This window comes from Cimex lectularius, unplaced genomic scaffold (assembly GCF_000648675.2).
Source record: "Cimex lectularius strain Harlan isolate CLEC.00 unplaced genomic scaffold, Clec_2.1 scaffold23, whole genome shotgun sequence".
Lineage (NCBI taxonomy): Eukaryota > Metazoa > Arthropoda > Insecta > Hemiptera > Cimicidae > Cimex > Cimex lectularius.
In genome coordinates, this window is record NW_019392690.1 from 215345 (window position 1) to 235634 (window position 20290).

Consider the following 20290-nt stretch of genomic DNA (forward strand, 5'->3'; position numbering starts at 1 on the left):
TTTGTATTGTTATTAGTTTTTGTAAAAATAATAAATTGAAAGTTCTAGAAGGAGGCCTTCTTAAAGAAAATTTAATGCTCGTTCCAATGCTTTTTTTTTATTTCTCCAAAAATGAAAAGTAGAAGAGCTTCGAGTAGCTTTATTACGAAAACCGTAGATAATAGACAAACACATAAAATGTTGAATATTTGAGAAAGGGTTGAAAATCAGACCATGGTTCATACGAAGTATTTTGTTGCATTTGAGGTGTCTAAGCACCTGAACCTTGTCGTACGAGTAGTGAATCACCCTGTATAGCGATTGTGAATCCATCCCTTTAATATTACAGCTAGATATTTTTCTGTATTGGCCATAAACTATAAAAACATATACAGAAGAATTAGATGTGAAAACGTGTCAATTAAATAGAAAAAAATCTTGCCGAGATAATTTGGAAAAATGTCAAACCTAACGAAGTGCACAAGGTATGACAAGATGAGTCATTTGCCACAAATAAAATTGTTTTTGGCGTCCAAAATAAACTGGAATACCTGAAAACTCCAATGTGGGTCAACATAGGTTCGAAATAGAAATCTAGTAAATCTGGTTAAAATGTGCATTATTGAACATTTACTTTTTCAAATTGTTAAAAATGTCTCGATGACCAAAACATTGTAACATTAAAGAACTGGTTCAAAAATATCCAGAAAAACTGGACTATTAACCGTAGCTTGTCATTAAAAAATGATAGATAACGTAAAAAAGGGGTTTTGCATCAGGAAGCAGTTACCAATAAGGTGAAGGTCTGACACCAAAACTACAGCCATAGACGGTTTTTTTGTAACTGGTTTTGACTTAATGACCGTCGTCGAGTGGATTTAAAATCCTGCATTAAGATCAAAATATAGCTATACAACACACAAGAAATACATATTCGCAGTTGTTAAGTTTTCAAAATATTATTTTTTTAAGTTTTGATTATTAGTTTCAGGGAGAAATCTACGAAGGTAGTTTGGTAATGATGATCGGAATCGGCAGTTGGTCAGAGCTGATCATCACTGATTCCGGCTTTTTCGAAGTCGGTGCGAAGTGCAGCGCGGTTCGGCTCAATGCCATCAACCTTCCGCTACAACGTAAACCGAAACCCTGCCGTTAAAAATCGGCGGATAATTTTCGATCAGGACCGTTCATCAACTGGACGACAACAAAACAATTAACTGAGTTCGGCATCGGTACGCTGAACCTTGGAGGTCACCAGCCGATCGCCACTCTCCGCCCTTTGTTTTTGTGGCAATGTCCGATCTGTAAACCGAGTCGGGACAAGGATATGGACGAGGACCAACTCTCGGGTGGAAGTGTTGTTTTCGTGATCTATTTTAGTTATAGACGTAGCGCGGGCGAGAGTCACACGGCACCCCCATCTACGAATAGTCAATTGAACAGCTGTTGGCCAATTCCTCAAGAACGGACACTTACTTTCGAGCTTTCCACTGAAAAAGTCACGCGAGTCAAACGCTCCGAGCTTTCGTGCCATGTGGAGAAATTAACTCAATGCGGTTTCAAAATGCTGCGAGAAGGTTGTACATGCTTATAATTTTTTTTAAATCCAAAAACATATAAACCTCGGGGTTTGATATGACTTCTGCTGGAACCCCCAGAAAAAAGTCGATATGACAAACTATACGACTCATCAAAATACAGAAATCTATATGTGTTCTAGATTACCTAAATACGGATAAAAAATATATTTTGTCTCGGGGCGGTAATAAATAACAAAATGAGGTTAGACACTTTTATGCTGTCAGCAAACATCCATTGAAAATGGCAGAATAGTTAAGATTAATAATAAAATTACAGTAGAGTTTGACAATAATGATAAGAAAGTCGAAAAATACATGTTGCTACAGTCGATATTTCAAATTTTGTACGTTTATAAATGATCATAAATCATCGATGAATCTTTGTCTTGAATCTCTCTCTCTCACTCTTCAATATTTTTCTTTTTTCCTCTCTATCTTCTTTCTCTTGTCTCCAATCCCACTATCTTCACTTCCCAATCACTCTCTCTCTCTCTCTCTCTCTCTCTCTCTCTTTCTCTCTTTCTTTCTTTCTCTCTTTCTCTCTTTCTTTCTTTCTACTACCATTTAAAAACGCAATATACAGTTACCTCTTACAAAATTATCTGTTGAGCAAAACATTGACATCTGTATAACAAACAAAAATTTAAATAAAAATAAAAATAAACAAAATAAAATAAATAAATAAAATTAGTCAANTGTATATTATAATTTTATATATATTATTACATACATTATTTATATGTTTAATTTCGTATAAATATATTTGTGTGTGTGTGTGTGTGTGTGTGTGTGTGTGTGTGTGTGTGTGTGTGTGTGTGTGTGTGTGTGTGTGGTGTGTATTATATATATTATTATATCTGTTATATGTATATTATATTATTGGATTCTTAGTATTAAATTGTTCTACCATTCCATTTTGAATTATTGTTCTATCGCTCAGAGAACTATTTCATATATGTATATCGTTTGTTTTGTTGTCCTTGATGGGATCTTTTCACAGGATATAACAAACTTTTTCTTTCTTCTTTCTTTCTCCCCCTCTCGTTCTCTCTCTCTCTCTCTCTCTCTCTCTCTCTCTCTCTCTCTCCTCTTCTACTTTCTCTCTTTTTGTCACTCGCTCTATTTCCTCTGACTCTATCCTTCTGTATATCTACTATCTATGTATCCATCTATCTCTCTTTGTCTCTCCCTCACCCTCCCTCTTTTCACTTTTTCTGTACATCTGTGATCCATTTAAGTACTCATCTATTTCTCTCTTTCTTTCTCTCACTCACTCTCTCTCTCTCTCTCTCTCTCTATCTATCTATCTATCTATCTATCTATCTATCTATTCATATATCTATCTCCAAAATTGGTGACTTATTTCTTAACTTCAAGACTAGTTGGTGACTTCAAATGTAAGCAATTTCGAACTATTTCGGATGCACGTAAGTTTTTGCCTCTTGAAACAGAATTCCATTGGATAAAAGGTCCGAGCTCCGATCCATGGTTCTGATAAATATCATCTCCCGAACAATGGCCCAGTTTAGGGCCAGCTTCAACGGCCTGACAAAACGAACAAAAGTCAAAACGGATTCAACTTTTCAAAGGGCAAATGATTATTAAATTTATCGATAAAGGAAGAATACAAAAAGTCATCCTATTTTTAAAAACTTTCATAAAAACGGAACGTTTATATCAAAACAATATTATAATATAAGTGAAATGTCAAGGGTCATGAGCCAAACAATTTGCTTCATGCATTTTCATTAATGCAAATTAGTGACGGTTGCACGTGCTTTCCTAATTCTTTGAGATTATATTGGCGAAAAAGGCGTGTAAAGTAATGCATCGGTGGTAAAATCGAAAATTCTGATTCTAACATATTTCAACTTAGAGGAATTTTCTTTGAGTACTTCTTATCAACATGGCTGGATCTACATGGCGATTCATTACTCGTAAAACAAAGTTGAGGTGCTTTTACACCTAAAATGCAACAAAATTGTTCGTAGGATCTGATTCTCAACTCTTTTGTCCTATTCAAGATCTTATGTTTTTCCACTATCTACGGTTTTCATAATTTACTCGTAGTACTTTTCATTTTTGGGAAAATCCAAAAAAAGCATTGAAATCTCCTTTAAGAAGGCACCCTTGTAGAACTTTCAATTTAATTTTTGGTAAGAAACTCACTCTTTTAAAAACTGCTGAATTTAAAACTGGTAAAAAAACTAAATTTTCAACCTCGTTGGAAAAATTCACGATATAGCTTGGCAAATTTCATAGCAATATTTTCGTTTAATAAGCTTTCTAGCAGTATACCATTTTCTTTAATTACATCGAATCAAAATGACGACCTTTTATGCTAAATTCGAAAAAAAGTTGTTACTGCGTTAAAAGGGGAGGGGTAATCTATCAATTCAACTTTTTCTCCGGGCCAAAATTTATTGTCCAACTTTAATTTAATAAAAACCCCCCACAAAAATAGAGAAAAATTCAAAGGAAAAAACTCCATAAAAAAAAGGCAATTAACATAGCGAACAACAGAAACAGAAAAATTGGACAAAATGTCTACACTAAACAGGATAAAAAAAATAAAAGAACATTACAGAAGTTGTAAAACCCAACTTTACCAAAAAAGCGCACAAAAAATAGAAAAATTCTACGTAAAGCCGAAGATCGTGGGTTCGAATCCCGCTCGTGCCATTGACTTTTTTATCTCAACTAAAAACCTTAATTAATTGTAATATATTGATTGGTCAAGCGGACCACGAAACTAGTGAATTGATTTTACGTAAAAATTAAACACAATCCATAAAAAAGAGGCAATAAACATAGCGAACAACAGAAAAATTGGACAAAATGTCTACACTAAACACTGAATTAAAAAAATAAAATAAAAGAACAACATTACACAAGTTGTAAAACCCAACTTTACCTACCAAAAAAGGGCACAAAAAATAGAAAAATTCTACGTAAAAATCAAACAAAACCCATAAAAAAGAGGCAATAATCATAGTGAACAACAAAAGAAAAATAAATGAACTTTTTGCGCGTTTTTTTATTAGATTAATGTCGGTTTTTACAACTTCTGTAATGTTTTTCTCTTTTTGTCTGTGTTTGGTGTAGATATTTTGTCCAATTATTTTTATTTGGTTGTTTGTTATGTTTATTGTCTGTTTTTTATGTGCTTTTCATTTTTCTTTCTTTTTGTATTATTTCTTAAGTTAAAGTTGCCCAAGACAATAAGTTGAATTACTTGATTAACACCATCCTTTTTCACATCGTCACTACTTTTTTCCCATTTAGCATAAAATTTCTGGATTTTGTTTCAATGTAATTAACGAAAATGTTATACTGTCAGAAAGCTTATTATACGAAAATATTGTTATGAAATTTGCCCAGCTCTATCGTAAATTTTTCCAACGAGGTTGTAAATTTAAATTTAGCTGTTTTTCAATGATTTACTGTTTGTTTTTTACTAAAAATTAAATTGAACGTTCCAGAAGAGTGCCTTATCGAAGGAAATTTAACATTATTTTTAATGATTTTTTTGGATTTTTTCAAAAATGAATAGTTCAAGAGCTGGGAGTAGATTTATGAGGAAAACCGTACATAGTTGAATAAAAAGTTGAATATCTGGAAAAGGGTTGCGAATTGGACCACGGTTCAAACTAATTTTTTTGCATTTAAGGTGTAGAATCACCTGACGACCTTTGCTCTACGGGTAGTGAATAAATATAATCAAAACGATTTCACAATATCTAAACGAAAGAGGAAAATCCTTCGGGTGTCATTGCGTCTCTGGCACCCGAGATATCGAAAGAGACGTCTATTTTAAAATTTTGATGCTGACGCGGACGAGGAAGAAACGCAACATGTGGGATTGATGGATTATTCAGACGCCTTACACCTACGATGGAGATCAAAAGATTTCGTAATCTGTTTAGCATGGGGTGCGTCTTGCTTCTGCGCCATGTGAAATAGACGCTTGTAAAATTAAAATTAACTTCCCTTCTGTTCTCTTCTTTCGAGAACAATCGGCCTTTTTTCCATTCTTTAAGTGAGAATTATTCAAAAATTTCCACAAGAAAAGGTTTCTCCATAAAAATTGTCCGTCTACCTGGACTCTAAAGCCTGGAATTACTTATTTTTCCTTTGGCCTAAGCTTATTTGGAAAGAAATTGGGCTTCTATTCGATTTTATTGGAAATGAAATTTAAAAATTGCCAGGACTTCTCATAATGCCCTCATAAAAAATATTTATTTGTATTGTATAAATTCACTTTTTTCCACATCCTACATGTTTTTCTTATATATAAACAATGTTTGTAAATCCCAGGCCCTGAAGATGATCTCAATAAAGATCGAAACGTTGGCACGATAAAGAAGTTTTTCTGAAACCTACATCACACCAGACCGCATCTCACGATTTCTGAATAATCATTATTACTGTTATTAATTGCTCGTATCAGCTAAAGATAAAAAAATCCATAAATAATTATCTTATTAACGATAATTATTTGATAAATTTATCATATTAACAGGCCTTAATGAGCACAGAAAGTAGAAATTTGTAAGGAAATACTGAATATAAAGTATGTTCAAGAATAAAAGTGTGTCTGTTTTCATATGATAATTTATTTAAACAAATATAAAACTGAAAAAAAATATAAAAACAAATCTTGGATGTTTAAATAATAAATAAATAATTTTAAGATGTAAAAAACTGTATATCAATATACATGGAGAACGATGGCCTCTTCGATTAATGTATGTGTATGAATGTATGACTTTTGTCTAATAAACAATTATCGTTTGTGTATGGACGATATTAATAAGATTATAAACTATCAAAATTGTATACGCGTAGTTTCCAATTTTGAAGGAAAAAGTGTCATTGACCTTCTTCGTGATGTCGGAATCTTTCTTTATGTCCAAACCGTTTTGCTACTTTTATGAGCGTTTGTTTTTCTCTTGAGCTCGCCTTTGAAAAATTAGCTCGTGACGAAGGAAAAAGTGTAAATCGTGGGAGAATCGAGACTTTCTTCAGCGTAAAGGCCAACTCTAATTCGGTCTAATTGCACTTTTTAACACAAAACACCATTGTGTATGAAAATGTGTATTAAAAGAAGAAGAAAGAAGACCAGTTTCGCAGTTGAACTCGATGAAAGTTTTAATTGTGTTCGAGAAGAACCCCCCAAACAAAAGAAACTCACATATGATCCGTATGAAGACATATCCAAAATAGAGTCAGATGCATTAGAAAACACTGTCAGTTCAGAAGTCCCGGGACTACTGGTCGTCTCGCACGATCCGAAAAACTTGGCTAAAGATCAGGATTTAATTTTAGCGAGGACTGGCTTCAACTCCAGCCCGCGGAGATAATACTCGGGGCTCGGTACGCTCGGGACGATTCGGCAGTCAAATTTCCTGTCGGATTAGCAATACAAACGGCCGTTTCCTACAGCTTTTACAATTGGTACAATAAAATCTGGCCCAACTTCCGCCGAATTTTGCCCTTTTTGTCAACCATCTGGGATGAGCTCATGGTTTCCACCTTGGCCGTCTTCGCAAGACACGTCATCTGTGTAAATCTATTTAAAAAGAAAATATTCACTTCCCTTCTTCTTCAATTCGTGTAAACTATTTATACCCTTTAATGAGTAATTTTTTTAATTCCGGGTAAGCTTAGGTTTATTTAAAATTACTAGAAGAATGATACATAATCATGTACGCTTCTGGTACGCTTTGAGTGCCCCCCTCTGCTTCACTACGATTTGACTTCTATAAATTATTTATTAGGAAAAGTAAGTAAAGTAGGTTCGAATAAGGTTTTCTCACACTCGATAATATTTTTATATTAAATTAAGTAAACCCGTAGACGACTGAAAGAATATGGATCAGAGACCTCTCGAATCATTAATCCAATGCTTTCTCCATAACAGCAGTAATGTCACACTCACAAATTTAAATCCAATCTATTGATATATAACACATATAATTGTATATATAAATAAACGAAGTTTAAAAAAATTAAATTTCAAACAAAACGTGGAGGACGAGACTGAAGGAAAATGTACCCAGTGTACGTTCACATTAAAAAGCAGTCTTCTCAGCAGTACATCAACTACAAAGATATATCGACTCATTTAACTTAAATACTTAGTAGTATACCAAAAAAGACTTAAGAGACAACTTAACTTACTCTGGTTTCAAAAATCTAAAAGTACGGAAGACGCACTTATCCATTTTTTGTCTCTAGTTTATCTTATAAAGGTGATAAGGTAGCCGAGATTTTCCTCGACGTAGATAAAGTATGATGATGACGATGTCCTCCTTGATAAGTTGTACACCCTGGGAATTCAAAGTAATGACTGGTTCAAATCATATTTATCTGTTCGCAATGTGTCCGAATCGCAGGTGCACTGAGTGGTTTCAACTTTATTGAGTATTCACTAGTTTCGTGGTCCGCTTGACTAATTAATATCCTTCAATTAAGTAAGGTTTGTAGTTGAGATAAAAAGAGTCAGTGTCACGAGCGGGATTCGAACCCACGATCTTCGGCTAGATACGCCGCTCTACCACTTGACTTATCGTGACCTCGATCCACTCGGACACTAACTTCCCATCTCAACCCAACCTTTTGAATTTTCCCTCCTTTTTGCCATTTTTCAAATGTCGTGTAATCGGATTGGATTCTCGACGACAAATGAAATGGCCACGGAGAGCTTTAGTGAAGTATACTTCAGATGGGAAGTTAGTGTCCGAGTGGATCGAGGTCACGATAGCTCAAGTGGTAGAGCAGCGGCGTATCTAGCCGAAGATCGTGGTTTCGAATCCTGCTCATGACACTGACTTTTTTATCTCAACTAAACACCTTAATTAATTCTATTGAGTATGGCGTTCCTCAGTGCTTTGTGTTAGGACCAGTTCTATTTATAAACGACCTCCTGGATGACGTTAGATTTAAGGACACGGTGACAGCGTTTTCTGATGACATTTCTATTCAGTACTCTGGTAATAGTTGATCAATCAGAGATTCAAATGCAAGCTGGCCGGGTCTGGACAGTTTCATTGAGTTTGAATCAAAATTTATTTTCTTCAGCCCAGTCTCTACTAATTCCCATCTGATTATTAGATTTGTTTCAGAGTCGATTGTAATCAAGTTTGCGCCACTTGCTTTAATATCGAACAAATAAGTCATATAAAATAGTTATCGGCGAAAGATTACAATGGCATGCCCATATTGATAAGGTGCGGAAAAAAAAGTTTGAGCTGAGAATTTATTTTTTACGAAATAAATGTGAAAGGGTCTTCTATTGAAGGTCTACCATGCTCTGGTTCAATGACAAATCCAGTACGGACTGGTCTGCTAGGAAAGTGCATATGCACGTGAAAAATCAGATAGTCAAAACTCAAAAAAGAATTGTTAGAGAAGAAGATGAAGAAAAATAACTTTATTCTGGGACTGGTGTCCCCAAAGAATGACATAAATAAAGGAAGTTCCTTCTATGAAATTAAAAGTAAAATGAGATATAAATCTTGGCACAATGGTATACCAGTAGGCAGGCCAGAAGTGAAAATTACAAGAATATTAAACAAAAAATCAAATATTAACGTAAGGTCTCTGCTTGGGGGGAGAGGAGTTGATTATACAGGTGAGATTTGAAGGAGGAAAAGGAGGAAGCGTGACGAATAGAAAGGGGAAGGGGTTCCAGAGTTTAGGGGCTCGGGTCAGAAAGGATCTTTCAAAGATGGGTTGTATGTTGCGGAATGATAAGGTCGATTGGGGATGAGCGGGTGTTACGAGTGAGATGAGAGGAGTTGAATTGGAGGACGGGTAATGTAAGGAGGACGACGAGTGTGGATGGACTGGAAAAGAAAGCAACCTAGGAAATACTGTGCACGGAATGAGGGGAAGAGCCAGGATAGTTAGGAATACAACCCCGACTCCCGTGAGGTGCCGAACACGAATCTTACGCTACAATTCATAATACGCTTTAATCGCGCGTTCCCCCCCCCTCCGTGAGACCACCGTATGCTACACAGCAATAATCGAAGAAAGGAAGTATAAGGGAAGATACAAGGAGTTTGCGGGTGGAGAAAGGTAAGAGAAGCCAGTACCGACGAAACAGGCTGAGGGAGGCAATACAATGACGGGAAAGGTTTTGGTCTAAGACTACTCCTAGGTTTTTAACCGAGGAGCAGAAGGAAATGGGATGGTTATTTAGCACGAGAGGTGGGATGCTGGGGAGGGAATTGAGGAGTTGCTCGGACCCGATAATTACGGCGGTGTATTTGGACGGATTGAGGACTAGGGAATTTATTATGTGCCCATTCGTTGACGGAGTTTAAGTCTTTTTGGATCTTGAGAATAGCCGAGTGTAGGTAGGAAGGGTGGAAGGATATGTATATTTGGGAGTCATCATAGGTGATAGTTACAGGACTGGATGGAGTCGGGCAGTCGTTGATATAGATGGAGAAAAGGATAGGAGAGATGCTAGAGCCTTGCGGCACCCCAGATTTTAGTGGGAGGAAGGCTTGGTGGCGATTGGTAAGGTAGGAGTGGAACCAACGGATGGTGCTAGCTTTGACTTGCAATGGGAGCATAAAACACTCGCTTCCAATTTAAAAAATACAATATTTTACCACCAGAGTACCTTTATGTATATAGAGTTTTAAGGAACTTTTTAACAGAGGGGAGAATAAAATAGATGTAAAACTTTAAATTTTAAAGTGAGGAACCCGAAGCAGTATTTCTCAACTTAAAATCTCTCTAGTGCTAAAACGTTTCTTGTACGGGCTCATAAACTTGCAGAAGGCTTAAAAACGTGCTGTAATTTTTAGAAAAATTCAAAACAAATTGAACAATGGCACTTCAAGCATGTAAAGCCTCATGTCGAATAGTACAATTAGATCAGTATGTGGGGTGAAGTGTAAATGGTCGCCTTCGTCGACGGCAGGTTTCCCGGCAATGTCTGCACTTTATTCCCCTAAGTCCTGGTACCCAGATAAAAGACTTTCACATTTCTGGATTTTAAAGCATCGACAGGGGAATATCTTGAACCATCGGCCGGTTTGAGAAGGGTTGACTGATAGGAGTGATCTTTAAAAAAAAATCATTCGTATTCATAGCGGTTGGTGACACGTCCTGACGTCGATGGAACAGTGCACGATTCCACTTTTCCACTGAGCTTGAAAATCTCTTGAGAGATTCTGCCTGTGAGAAATAATCACGCTTTCTGTCGAACACAAACCACCCTAGTATGACATATATTAAATATGTAAAAATTAAAGCGAAAGCTGATCAAATCAAACGATGCATTACAACTATACAAAATTTCATACGACTTTTCAGCATTTTGAGGGTAATCCTTGTAATATTCGGTATATCTGTACAATTTCGTATTTTTGTCGCGTTCGGTGAATCCCTTTTGGAAAATTCTCCCCGGTCCATGCAAGCCCAAGTAATAATGTTTGAGTTGAACACATGATACCTTCATGTTCATCTTTTGTAGTCAGTTTAATTTAGAAATGAACAATTAGAAATCTCTTAAACAACTCGAGGATGCAGGCCATTCTTGCCTCTCCGGCTCTCGTGGAGAATGTAAGTGATCCACTTATTCCTTCACTACCTCCTTAAGACGAAATTTTCGGAGTTAAAAGGCCTTGCGTGATATTTTTATTCCTTAGAACGCACTTACATGGAGAATTTATTTTCCAAAATCGTACAATTCTAAGGAATATTTTGAGCACTGATATCACGATTTCTTGTCCCCTAATTTTATATCGGAATGAAATGAAATATTACTTTGCTTTTTGTAAAACAAATCCGGATTTATAAACATATGATTACATTTTCTTAAATGTACTGATACATAGTCAGAAAATACATATTATATTCGTATTGTTCATAGGGAATAATAAATTGAATAACACAAAAAAAATTATTTAAGAATCATTTAAATTCAACAAAGTTGCACAAGTAGTGAAAATAGAAATGTACAAAAAATTGAGCAAATTCATTATATAATAACAGAACCTGCATAATCCAGAAACAGTGAACATTAAGAAAAAAATGTAAAATATGAGATATCTAGAATGGCAAACATAGCGGACTGAATTTAATGAAAATATAAAAAGTTCGGTCAAACCAAAGAGGAAAGAGAAAAAAAGAAAGAATTGTCCTAACAAGGCACATTCATCTCACACCACTTGTTTTCCGCTTAGCATAAAATATCTGGATTTTGGTTTGTGAACAATTACAAATTGTACACATAATGTAAAAAAAAACCTTTAAAACTTTAATTACGAATTTGAGTTTTGATGAATTTGACTATTTCTACTAGATCTCAGATACCGATCGGTCCAATGTAAAAAAAAGAATGACACATGGCATTTCTGGTGTCCCGATCAGCCCATGACAGTCACCAGTGAACTGTGGAGCTTTAAAAATAGAGAACGGTGTGGCCTACCCTCAGATAAAAAAGGTCTTAAAGCATTGTAATGATTATAGGGAAAACTATTTGAAAATCTGAGAGTTCAGTATATAAACTAATTTAATCTGCGTCTTCATATCTTTGTGTCTTATAATTTCAGATTTATTAGCAAGAATGTTGGTTGAATAAGTTTGAGTGAAAACAGACCTCTCGGCGAAATATTCAAATACCTCGACGGCCTGTTTTATTGATTGGTGTATGTTATGAATCTGAGTGGCCATTGGCAAAATATCGACTACACCGATCGCCCTCTACAAGTTTTTAATTAGAAATAGTTTAGTACGTATGTAGTAATACGAAAGATTGTTGAATAATGTATTATCTGTGAGAATGATAATGGACGATGTATGGGTATCCATGGTGTTTTAGACTGTAGATATGATGATCAGTTACCATCAGAATATAGAGTACCATGGTAACATGTCATGTTATATATAAACATGTAAAAAAGGAACAATTTACATTGTAAACTAATATTTACAAGAAAAATAATACAATCGAAAATATATAATGAATAGAAATGTACAGTTATAAAATCTAGAAGAAATAAAAATTAAAGAAATAACATAAGAATGAAATATAATAATATAAGAAATTAAAAATCAAACTATTATGATAAAAGTAACATCATTATAATGCTAATAACATCATTAATAAATGTCACATAAACATTAATAATATCAATATCACATTAATAAATAAGAATATGAAGGAAAGAGAAGAGGTTTTAAGGATTTTTTGACTTGGTCGAGAGAGTATTGATAGAAGAATGGTTGGTAGTTGAAAGAGTGTAGTAGAGTAAGCTGGATCAGGTTTGTGGAAATTGGAAATGTTGAAGTAACATTTTGTTGTTAAGTAGTTTATACAAGATTAGAGCCTCAATGCAGAGAAAGGTTCTCGATGTGTCCCACAAATAGATGCTTGTGCATTGGCTCCTTACAGAGAGCATACAGGCATTCTGCTGATTTAAGAATGGTTCTCAGGCACACAGTAGCAAATTTCTGAGTCCCCTTTTTTGCTTTTTGGAGGATATGGTTTTTTTATTGTATATAAATAATAAAAATATAAATCTGTTTTATGTGTTCTATGGTTATGCATTTTGTTTGTGTGTATATATTTATTAGTGTGAGTGGTGATGGTGAACTATTGTGTTGCCTTGTTTTTAGGGCTGATGGTGGCATATTTTTAAAAGTACTCCTCGACCCTAATTTAAATTAGGTTCATTACTATTGTGTGTAGGATGATGAAGTAATCAAGTACTCCACCGACTAATCAATGTAAGTGCAATGTACATAGGTGTAAATGTATTTATATGTGCGTTTGTATTATAGAAGTCAGTTTAAGGATAGATTATAGTTTGAAGTGTTGGGGCTGAAATGCGATGATCTCATGGGCAACTAGCTTAAGTGAGATACTAGCCCAACCCAGCTGCATAATGAGCTAAGTAAATTCTCCTGAGGTATAGACCCTAGGGTCAGCCATCCTGTAGTAACTGCTCTTCAGGATGAAAGTCCAATAGAGCCTCAAGTCTAATGTATCGAGATTCAAGTGAAATTAAACTTATTTTCTGCTGAAGGATGTCAATGTCCATAACAGGATATACACATTTTGCTGTGGCCTAACCATTTGTCATTTGTGCTGCATTTGCTCTAATTATTTAGATGTTGTACGATGAGAATTAGATTAAGGAGAAGCATTTTAATAGGTACTGGACAAGGGAAGTGCACAGGAGGGTAAAAGTAGAGGAATTAAAATCCTTGGAGCAGCGACAGATGAATTTGTTCGCTCTATTGGTTAGTAGGTTGATAAGACGATTAAAGAAGATTGGTCAAAGAATACCAAAATCTTGGATCATTTTTACACTAATTAATGCAGTATTATGTATGGAATAAGAGAAGGATAGGTTAGATCTAAGTCCGCTAAAAGTTCAATGTCATATAGTTAGTAGTTGATGCACCATTTTTCCAGGTTAGCTAGTTTAAACTGTAAATAAACATAGTCAGATTCAAAATGTGTTCTGTGTAATATTTTGAGGCCATCTCCAAATAGGAGAAAGTGTACATCATTAAGAACAGATGTGATATCATCAATGATGATGGTAAATAGAAAGGAACTTAAGAGTGATCCCTGGGGTATTCAGAATGAAACAAAAAACGAAAAATAATAGGATTTTAATTGAATAATACATTCAATTTTTTATCAATTGGTTTCTATTGGTAAGATAGAAGAGAAACAACTTAAAAGAGTGAGAGTAACCTTATCAAATGTCTTGGAAAAGTCAGTGTAGATGGCATTAACTTGTCAATTTTCAGCAAAGGAATTTAAAATAAAGTTGTAGAAATGAAAATTTTTTAGTTATGGATTTTCTTTTGTTGAATCCATGTTGTCGATGGTAGTGCTAAGTATGGAGGGTGATAATTTATGTAATATAAGGGATTCAAATGATTTGGAGATTAAAGAAATTATGGTGATTGGACGATATCACCACTTTTGTAGATTGTACAGCTTTGGTTAAGAATTTCATGAAAGATGACAGAATTGAGGGCTTTATTAAATATAAGAGGCTATGAAAGTATATTACTGCAGTAGCTTAAAAGAGAGAAGGGAATTAGGTCTGGTCCAGGACCTTTAGCAACATTAGGAAACAGGATTTGATAGATTACTAATAACATAAACTAATGAAGCATGTTCATATAATTGTTTGAAAATTTACTCTTAATTAATAAATTGCATAATTTTAATGTTTTTCAAGTGTGTTGACTGTCAAAAGCATTGTCAGAGGCAGGACAGGACAAAGTTGGTTGCTGTCAAAAGGACACTTTACAATCCACATCTTACCACTTTCAAAAAAGCAGAAATTGAAACTCACCAGGGCAAACTTTCTGATGAACATTCGAGGACAACTCTTCCAAAAGCTGTCGGTAATTGTCTTTAATTTTACCAGTGCTTCAAAGAAGAAAATGTTGATTTTTTGTGTAAAAATGTTTTGTCTTTAATTTTCTAGCCGACTTGCCTCCAGAGGTCTACTTCAATTACAATCCGTCTTGTTCGTACATTCCAAGATATGATACTTTACCACTGCCAACAAAGTGGATCCGTGAACACGAGATAGCTCAACAGCTATCGCTTGAAAGAAATGAAGAACTGAAGAGACACTACCTTAGTTACAAAGGAAATATTCCATTTCGAAAAGAGCGAATGGTCCAAATCCCTCAGACAAAGTGCATAGTTTGTAATTTCATTTTGAAAGAATTGCCAATGATTTTATTTTGTTTTTAGAAATTGCCATTTTTTGAACTACAAAATAAGGTATTTAAGGCCTGAGGAAAGACAGAAGTGGCGGGAACACGTGAAAAAACCACAACCGGAACTTCCGAGTTCAGTAGAAGCAACAGGTACTGGCTGCCTTTGTAAAGTATCATCGCACTCAGTGGATCCTCGGAAATGCATTCGTTCTAAATGTGATGAACTTTCAGAAACTGGATCAACATGTCCACTATAATTCATTGATCTTAAATAATAAATAATAATAAAAAAACATTCATAATTCATTTATTGATAGTCATTGTTAATTTTTCTGTTTTGTGGCAGCATTTTTTTCACATGGGACCTCCTGTCAATAAATATGATTGTTGAAAACAAAATTATAAATTGAGCTCGTATTGAGTAATTTTTCTTTCATTAAATATGTACATTAAATTGTACTATCAAAGGGTTACATTGAACTAAAATTCTAAACTTATTTTTCATTTTCCTCAATTGTTTAATTATTAATTTAATTTATAATTGTTAGGTCATAAATGTTTGAAAAAGATTATGAGAGTTTGAAAGATAAGATGATTTTAGAAATCATATAGGAGAAAAAATATTAAAAAATTATAATTAATGTTGTAAAGTGACATTATATGATCTTTACCAATTTCGAATCTCCGTTGAATAAGGCTTGAACAAGATCCTTGTCCGGTTTTCCCTGCCAGGTCCTAGGGATTTTTTTGATGAACTGAATCTTTGTCGGAATCGCAAATTTTGGAAGATTATCAGAGAGCCAGGACAAAAGTTTATCCTTGCTCATTTGGCTTTGTTCGGTTAATTTGACCACAGCGTAAACCTTAAAAGTAAAATTGCATAAATTAATTAATCCTGGCTCAAATACAGTGATTTACTCACTTCATACTCTCCCCTTGTAAGATTTTTTATATTGATAACAGCAGCATCTCTGATTTCAGGATGATCTCTCATTATCGCTTCAACCATTTGTGTCGAGAAATAATTATTACCGCTCCTGATCACATCTGTCGTAAGCCTCCCAAGAACTTTATATACACCCCTTGAATACTGTACAAGATCACCTAATGGATAATAATTTTTTAAATTTTTTTATTGACCTGGTTGATATTGGGTAAATACCAGTTTTAAACCAGCCATCTCTTGTCATGACGTCTTGTGTGGTTGTCGGTTTCCTCCAATAACCGGTAAAAGCTCCATCTGTTCTGACCTGGAGCATGCCTGAAACAGGCTGAGAAACACCAAGGACTCTAGTCCCTGACTGACTTCCTTCAGCAATAAGTGCATCGCCTTTTTCGGAAGTGAGCCTGACATGAACTCCGGGCAACGGTAAACCGACAGTGCCTTAAAAATAATCAATACCTGAATATAGGTATTTTACTGCAACTTATTATTATAAATGCAAAAGTTAATTTATAGTACATTACCACAAGTTTTTGTACCGTGAAGAGGAGTCGCCATTATTATACCAGTTTCGGCCATGCTGAGCCTCTCTTGAATTTGATGTCCGGTGTAAGCTTCCCACGTATCGTATATGTAACGAGTAACCGGCCCACACCCACAAGACATTAATCTTGATTGGAAACAAATTGCAATTCAATGTCATTTCATTTTCGACAGATATTTTTAATTAGTAAAAAAAAATTTCCAAACAAAAGTACAGACCTCACCTTAGTGAGGCAAGTGGTCCTTATGTGGTCAATCATCCTGTCCGAATGTTTCAACACGTTCTCGTACACTCTAATAAGCATTAGAAACATGTGGGGATGGGATATGAACATGTTCACTCGTGTTTCCGGTCGTTTTCTTACCCCTAGAAGTTGCAACCAAACATCTGCTGGATCAAATTTGTTTAGTAAAACAATCCTAAAAGAAATTTAAATATAAAAATCAAATATAAGACTTTTTGAATGTTGCTTGTTTTACTCTTAAAACAGTTAAATATGACTAACCTTGCACCAATGCTCAAAGGAGCATCGAATCCAAGCACAACGCTCTGTCCACGATGGTTGGGCATGATCTGCAGTAAGCAGTCTCTTTTGCTTAGTTTCCATGCTTCAGCCAATGCTTGTACTTGGGCATGAAGGTTGGCATGCGTGAAAATAACTCCTGTAAAAATAAAATTTTGATCCGTAACTACATTTTTACCTGAAAATCTAGTAAAAAACAGCAGAGAAAATTTTCAAGTTGTCTAGTTCAATCCAAGTCATTTCTTTTTTTGCAGATTTTTATAACTGGTTTTACTTGGTAGCAAAATTGCTAAAATCTTTTTCTGTGAAATAATATTTAGAAATAAAAAATATAAATATATTTATCAAAGACATTTTCACAGTAGGGCTTGGCTCCTCTACAGTGATTAGAAAAATATAAATCTATTATTATATATATAATAGCTGAATATGAATGAAGAAGAGAAGTAGGTATAAAGAGAAAGTATAAAAGAGAAAAGAAAAAGAGAATAGAAAGAAGATCAAATCAAGTATTGTTTGCAACAAAGTTGAAAGCTTCACACCTGAAAGCCCGAAGGGGGTGGGACGACCTAATATGCCACGGTAGGAAATTCCACAGATTCACCCCAGCAACTCTAAATGAATCATTCATAGATTTGGATCTATGGTGCGAGGTTTTGAAAGTATTTAAACTATGTGAAGAATTATCGAATAATTCATTTTTTTTTAATTTTTTAATTTTAACTTAATTTGGTGGTAAAAATATTTTAAATCTAGCATGCTGGTTATTATTTATTATTTTAACTAAACACACCAATTTATTTTTATGTAATATTTCAGTTGCTAGTGCATTTTAGACACTACTTAGCTAAATAACTAGTTCTGAAGTGGGACCAGGGATTGGCCCGAAATGCATTAGCAACGGGAATATTTTGCATAAAAATAAATTGGAGTGTTTAGTTAAAAAATAATAATAAAATAGAAATAACAAACATTCTAGTTTTAAAATTGAATATGAATAAGTATGATGGGAACAGATTATTTTTTATTTTAAATAAATAAATAAGAGATCACTTGTCGTGTGAAGAAATGTGCTCTCTTCTTTATAAATTTAATACGAATCTTGTGAAATTATTAAAAAATATTTTAATTTTTTTTAAGGAGAAGTGTGATTAAGTGAAAAAAAGTAGATAGTACTGCAATAAGTAAAAAAATGGTAGAATAAGAATTTTGACTAGTCTAAGTTTTAGAGTCGGAGAGATAAAATTATAAATTTCCAAAGTGAATTTAAAATCCCATTCTAGTAATAAAGCCTAAATCATTCCAAGATAATCTGGTACTAAAAATCACACCAAGGTTTTTTACCTAGTTAGAGAAGGGCATTAAAGAGCCAACAAGAGTAATGCAAAGAAAATCCTCAGTTGGGAAATGTGTATTGTAAATAATTATCGATTGGGATTTGAGTGGGTTAAGTTTGAGGCTGTTGTTTGAAGCCCAATTAACCAAGCTAGAAAGGTCATTGTTAATTATTTTAATGGAATCAGTATTAAATGAAGGGGACATTGTGTATAGATTTGAGATTGTTAGCGTATAAGTGAAATTTGGAGTAATTTAAACAAGAATGGAAGTCGTCAATAAAAATTGAAAACAATGAGGGTCCTAAAATCGCACCTTGAGGAATGCCAGACTTTGTTATCAAGTAGTTTGGCAACTTGTTTATGACATGACAAATAAGAGGATATTAATTTAAAACTAGAGTAAATAAGCAGGTCATAGTTGACCATCCCAAAAGCATTGGAGAAAATTTAACCTGAAAAAATTAACCTAAATGAAAATTTTTGCCTGCCTTCTAGCCTTACAAATCATTTGATTATATTTGTTTAATTATTATTAAATAAAGTTAGGTGACATTAAAATGAAAGCACTGCTTTGAAATATCTTCAAATTGTACAGCTTCATTTCAAAATTCCACTTATATAAATATTTAGACAAACTATTAATTTGGCACAATACACTAAAAAGTCAAATTTTCTAACAAGAATCTAAATAATAGATTTAACCTTTGGGTGCTCCCGTTGAACCAGATGTGTAAATAATCATAGCATCCTTATTTTTATAAAAACTGTCATCTTGGCCTAAATCGGTCTCTTTGAGATCTTTAAAATCCTCTGGATCTATCACTGGAGTGTCACAACTGTTGGCTGAAGGCAAATATTTTATAAGGGCTTCTTTTCTTTAAAATAAAAAAACAAAAATTATGAATAAATGTGCACACTTGTCCATAAAATAAATATTTACTTTAAATTACAGTCAATTATATGAACTAGTGTTTTTGTTTTGGCTGCAACATCTTTAGCCCTGGCTGCGTGTTCAGGAGCAGCTATAAGCAAACTTGCATCCAAATCATCCAGGAAATATTCCAGGGCAACCGTGGGGTGGAAGCAACACAGTGGAACAGCTGCAAATTTATATAAAGTAAATGAAAACAATTTTTTGTTGTATAAGTAGATATTTTCATACCTATTTGTCCACTCATCCACAGTGCCCACTTGACAATGACAAAATTTGCATCATTCGAACACATAAATCCAACCCTTTCTTGCTTCTTTTCATCGAGTAAACTGGTTATCTGTTTCGAGAGTTTGAGCGAGACTTTAAGAAGGCCTCCGTAAGTATACTCCCCAAGATTGTCTTCGATCGCCCTGCGATCCAAATAGTCGAAACCTCTCTTGAAAACAGGGACAAATTGATCAAACGTCCGGTATCCTCTTGAAAATATACGGACTCCAGAATGCAAAAGTTTTATTGTTTTCTCCATTAAAGTTTTGAAAAATAAACTGATATATCTAAAGTTTTTTTAAAGTAAAAATGCTCTGCCACCTTGTTATTTTCAATAATATATCATTATAAATTTCTGTTTTCACAGAGATAAGAAGGTTAATTTTAACCTAGGTTTTTTAACAAATCTTATATTTTCTTTCACGATTACATCAAAATAAACCTTTCATTTTGATTTTATA

At 34.2% G+C, this 20290-nt stretch overlaps 3 protein-coding genes across 8 annotated transcripts in view; 1 reads left to right on the forward strand and 2 right to left on the reverse strand.

Moving 5' to 3' along the window:
* LOC106661224 (FH1/FH2 domain-containing protein 3) overlaps window positions 1-6838 on the reverse strand; it is an 87606-nt gene extending 80768 nt beyond the window's left edge. For all 6 annotated transcript variants that reach the window (XM_014384487.2, XM_014384514.2, XM_014384496.2 and 3 more), the window contains exon 1: window positions 6754-6838. In XM_014384487.2, coding sequence (XP_014239973.1) covers window positions 6754-6774 — 21 coding nt within the window. In that variant the 5' untranslated portion in view covers window positions 6775-6838. The remainder of the gene's footprint in view (window positions 1-6753) is intronic.
* Window positions 6839-10822: 3984 nt separating this feature from the next.
* LOC106664920 lies at window positions 10823-15574 on the forward strand. Its single transcript, XM_014391012.2, has 4 exons — window positions 10823-11144; window positions 14789-14957; window positions 15041-15257; window positions 15316-15574. Exons 1-4 carry the CDS (start codon window positions 11106-11108, stop codon window positions 15536-15538), a joined length of 648 nt encoding a protein of 215 aa, XP_014246498.1. The 5' UTR covers window positions 10823-11105; the 3' UTR covers window positions 15539-15574.
* An 11-nt stretch (window positions 15575-15585) lies between these two features.
* LOC106664913 (acyl-CoA synthetase family member 3, mitochondrial) lies at window positions 15586-20290 on the reverse strand. The gene is made up of 10 exons (XM_014390999.2): window positions 19791-20290; window positions 19569-19728; window positions 19331-19503; window positions 17274-17430; window positions 16987-17187; window positions 16749-16894; window positions 16444-16665; window positions 16204-16385; window positions 15953-16144; window positions 15586-15649 (listed from the first exon to the last, which is right to left on the reverse strand). Exons 1-10 carry the CDS (start codon window positions 20086-20088, stop codon window positions 15605-15607), a joined length of 1776 nt encoding a protein of 591 aa, XP_014246485.1. The 5' UTR covers window positions 20089-20290; the 3' UTR covers window positions 15586-15604.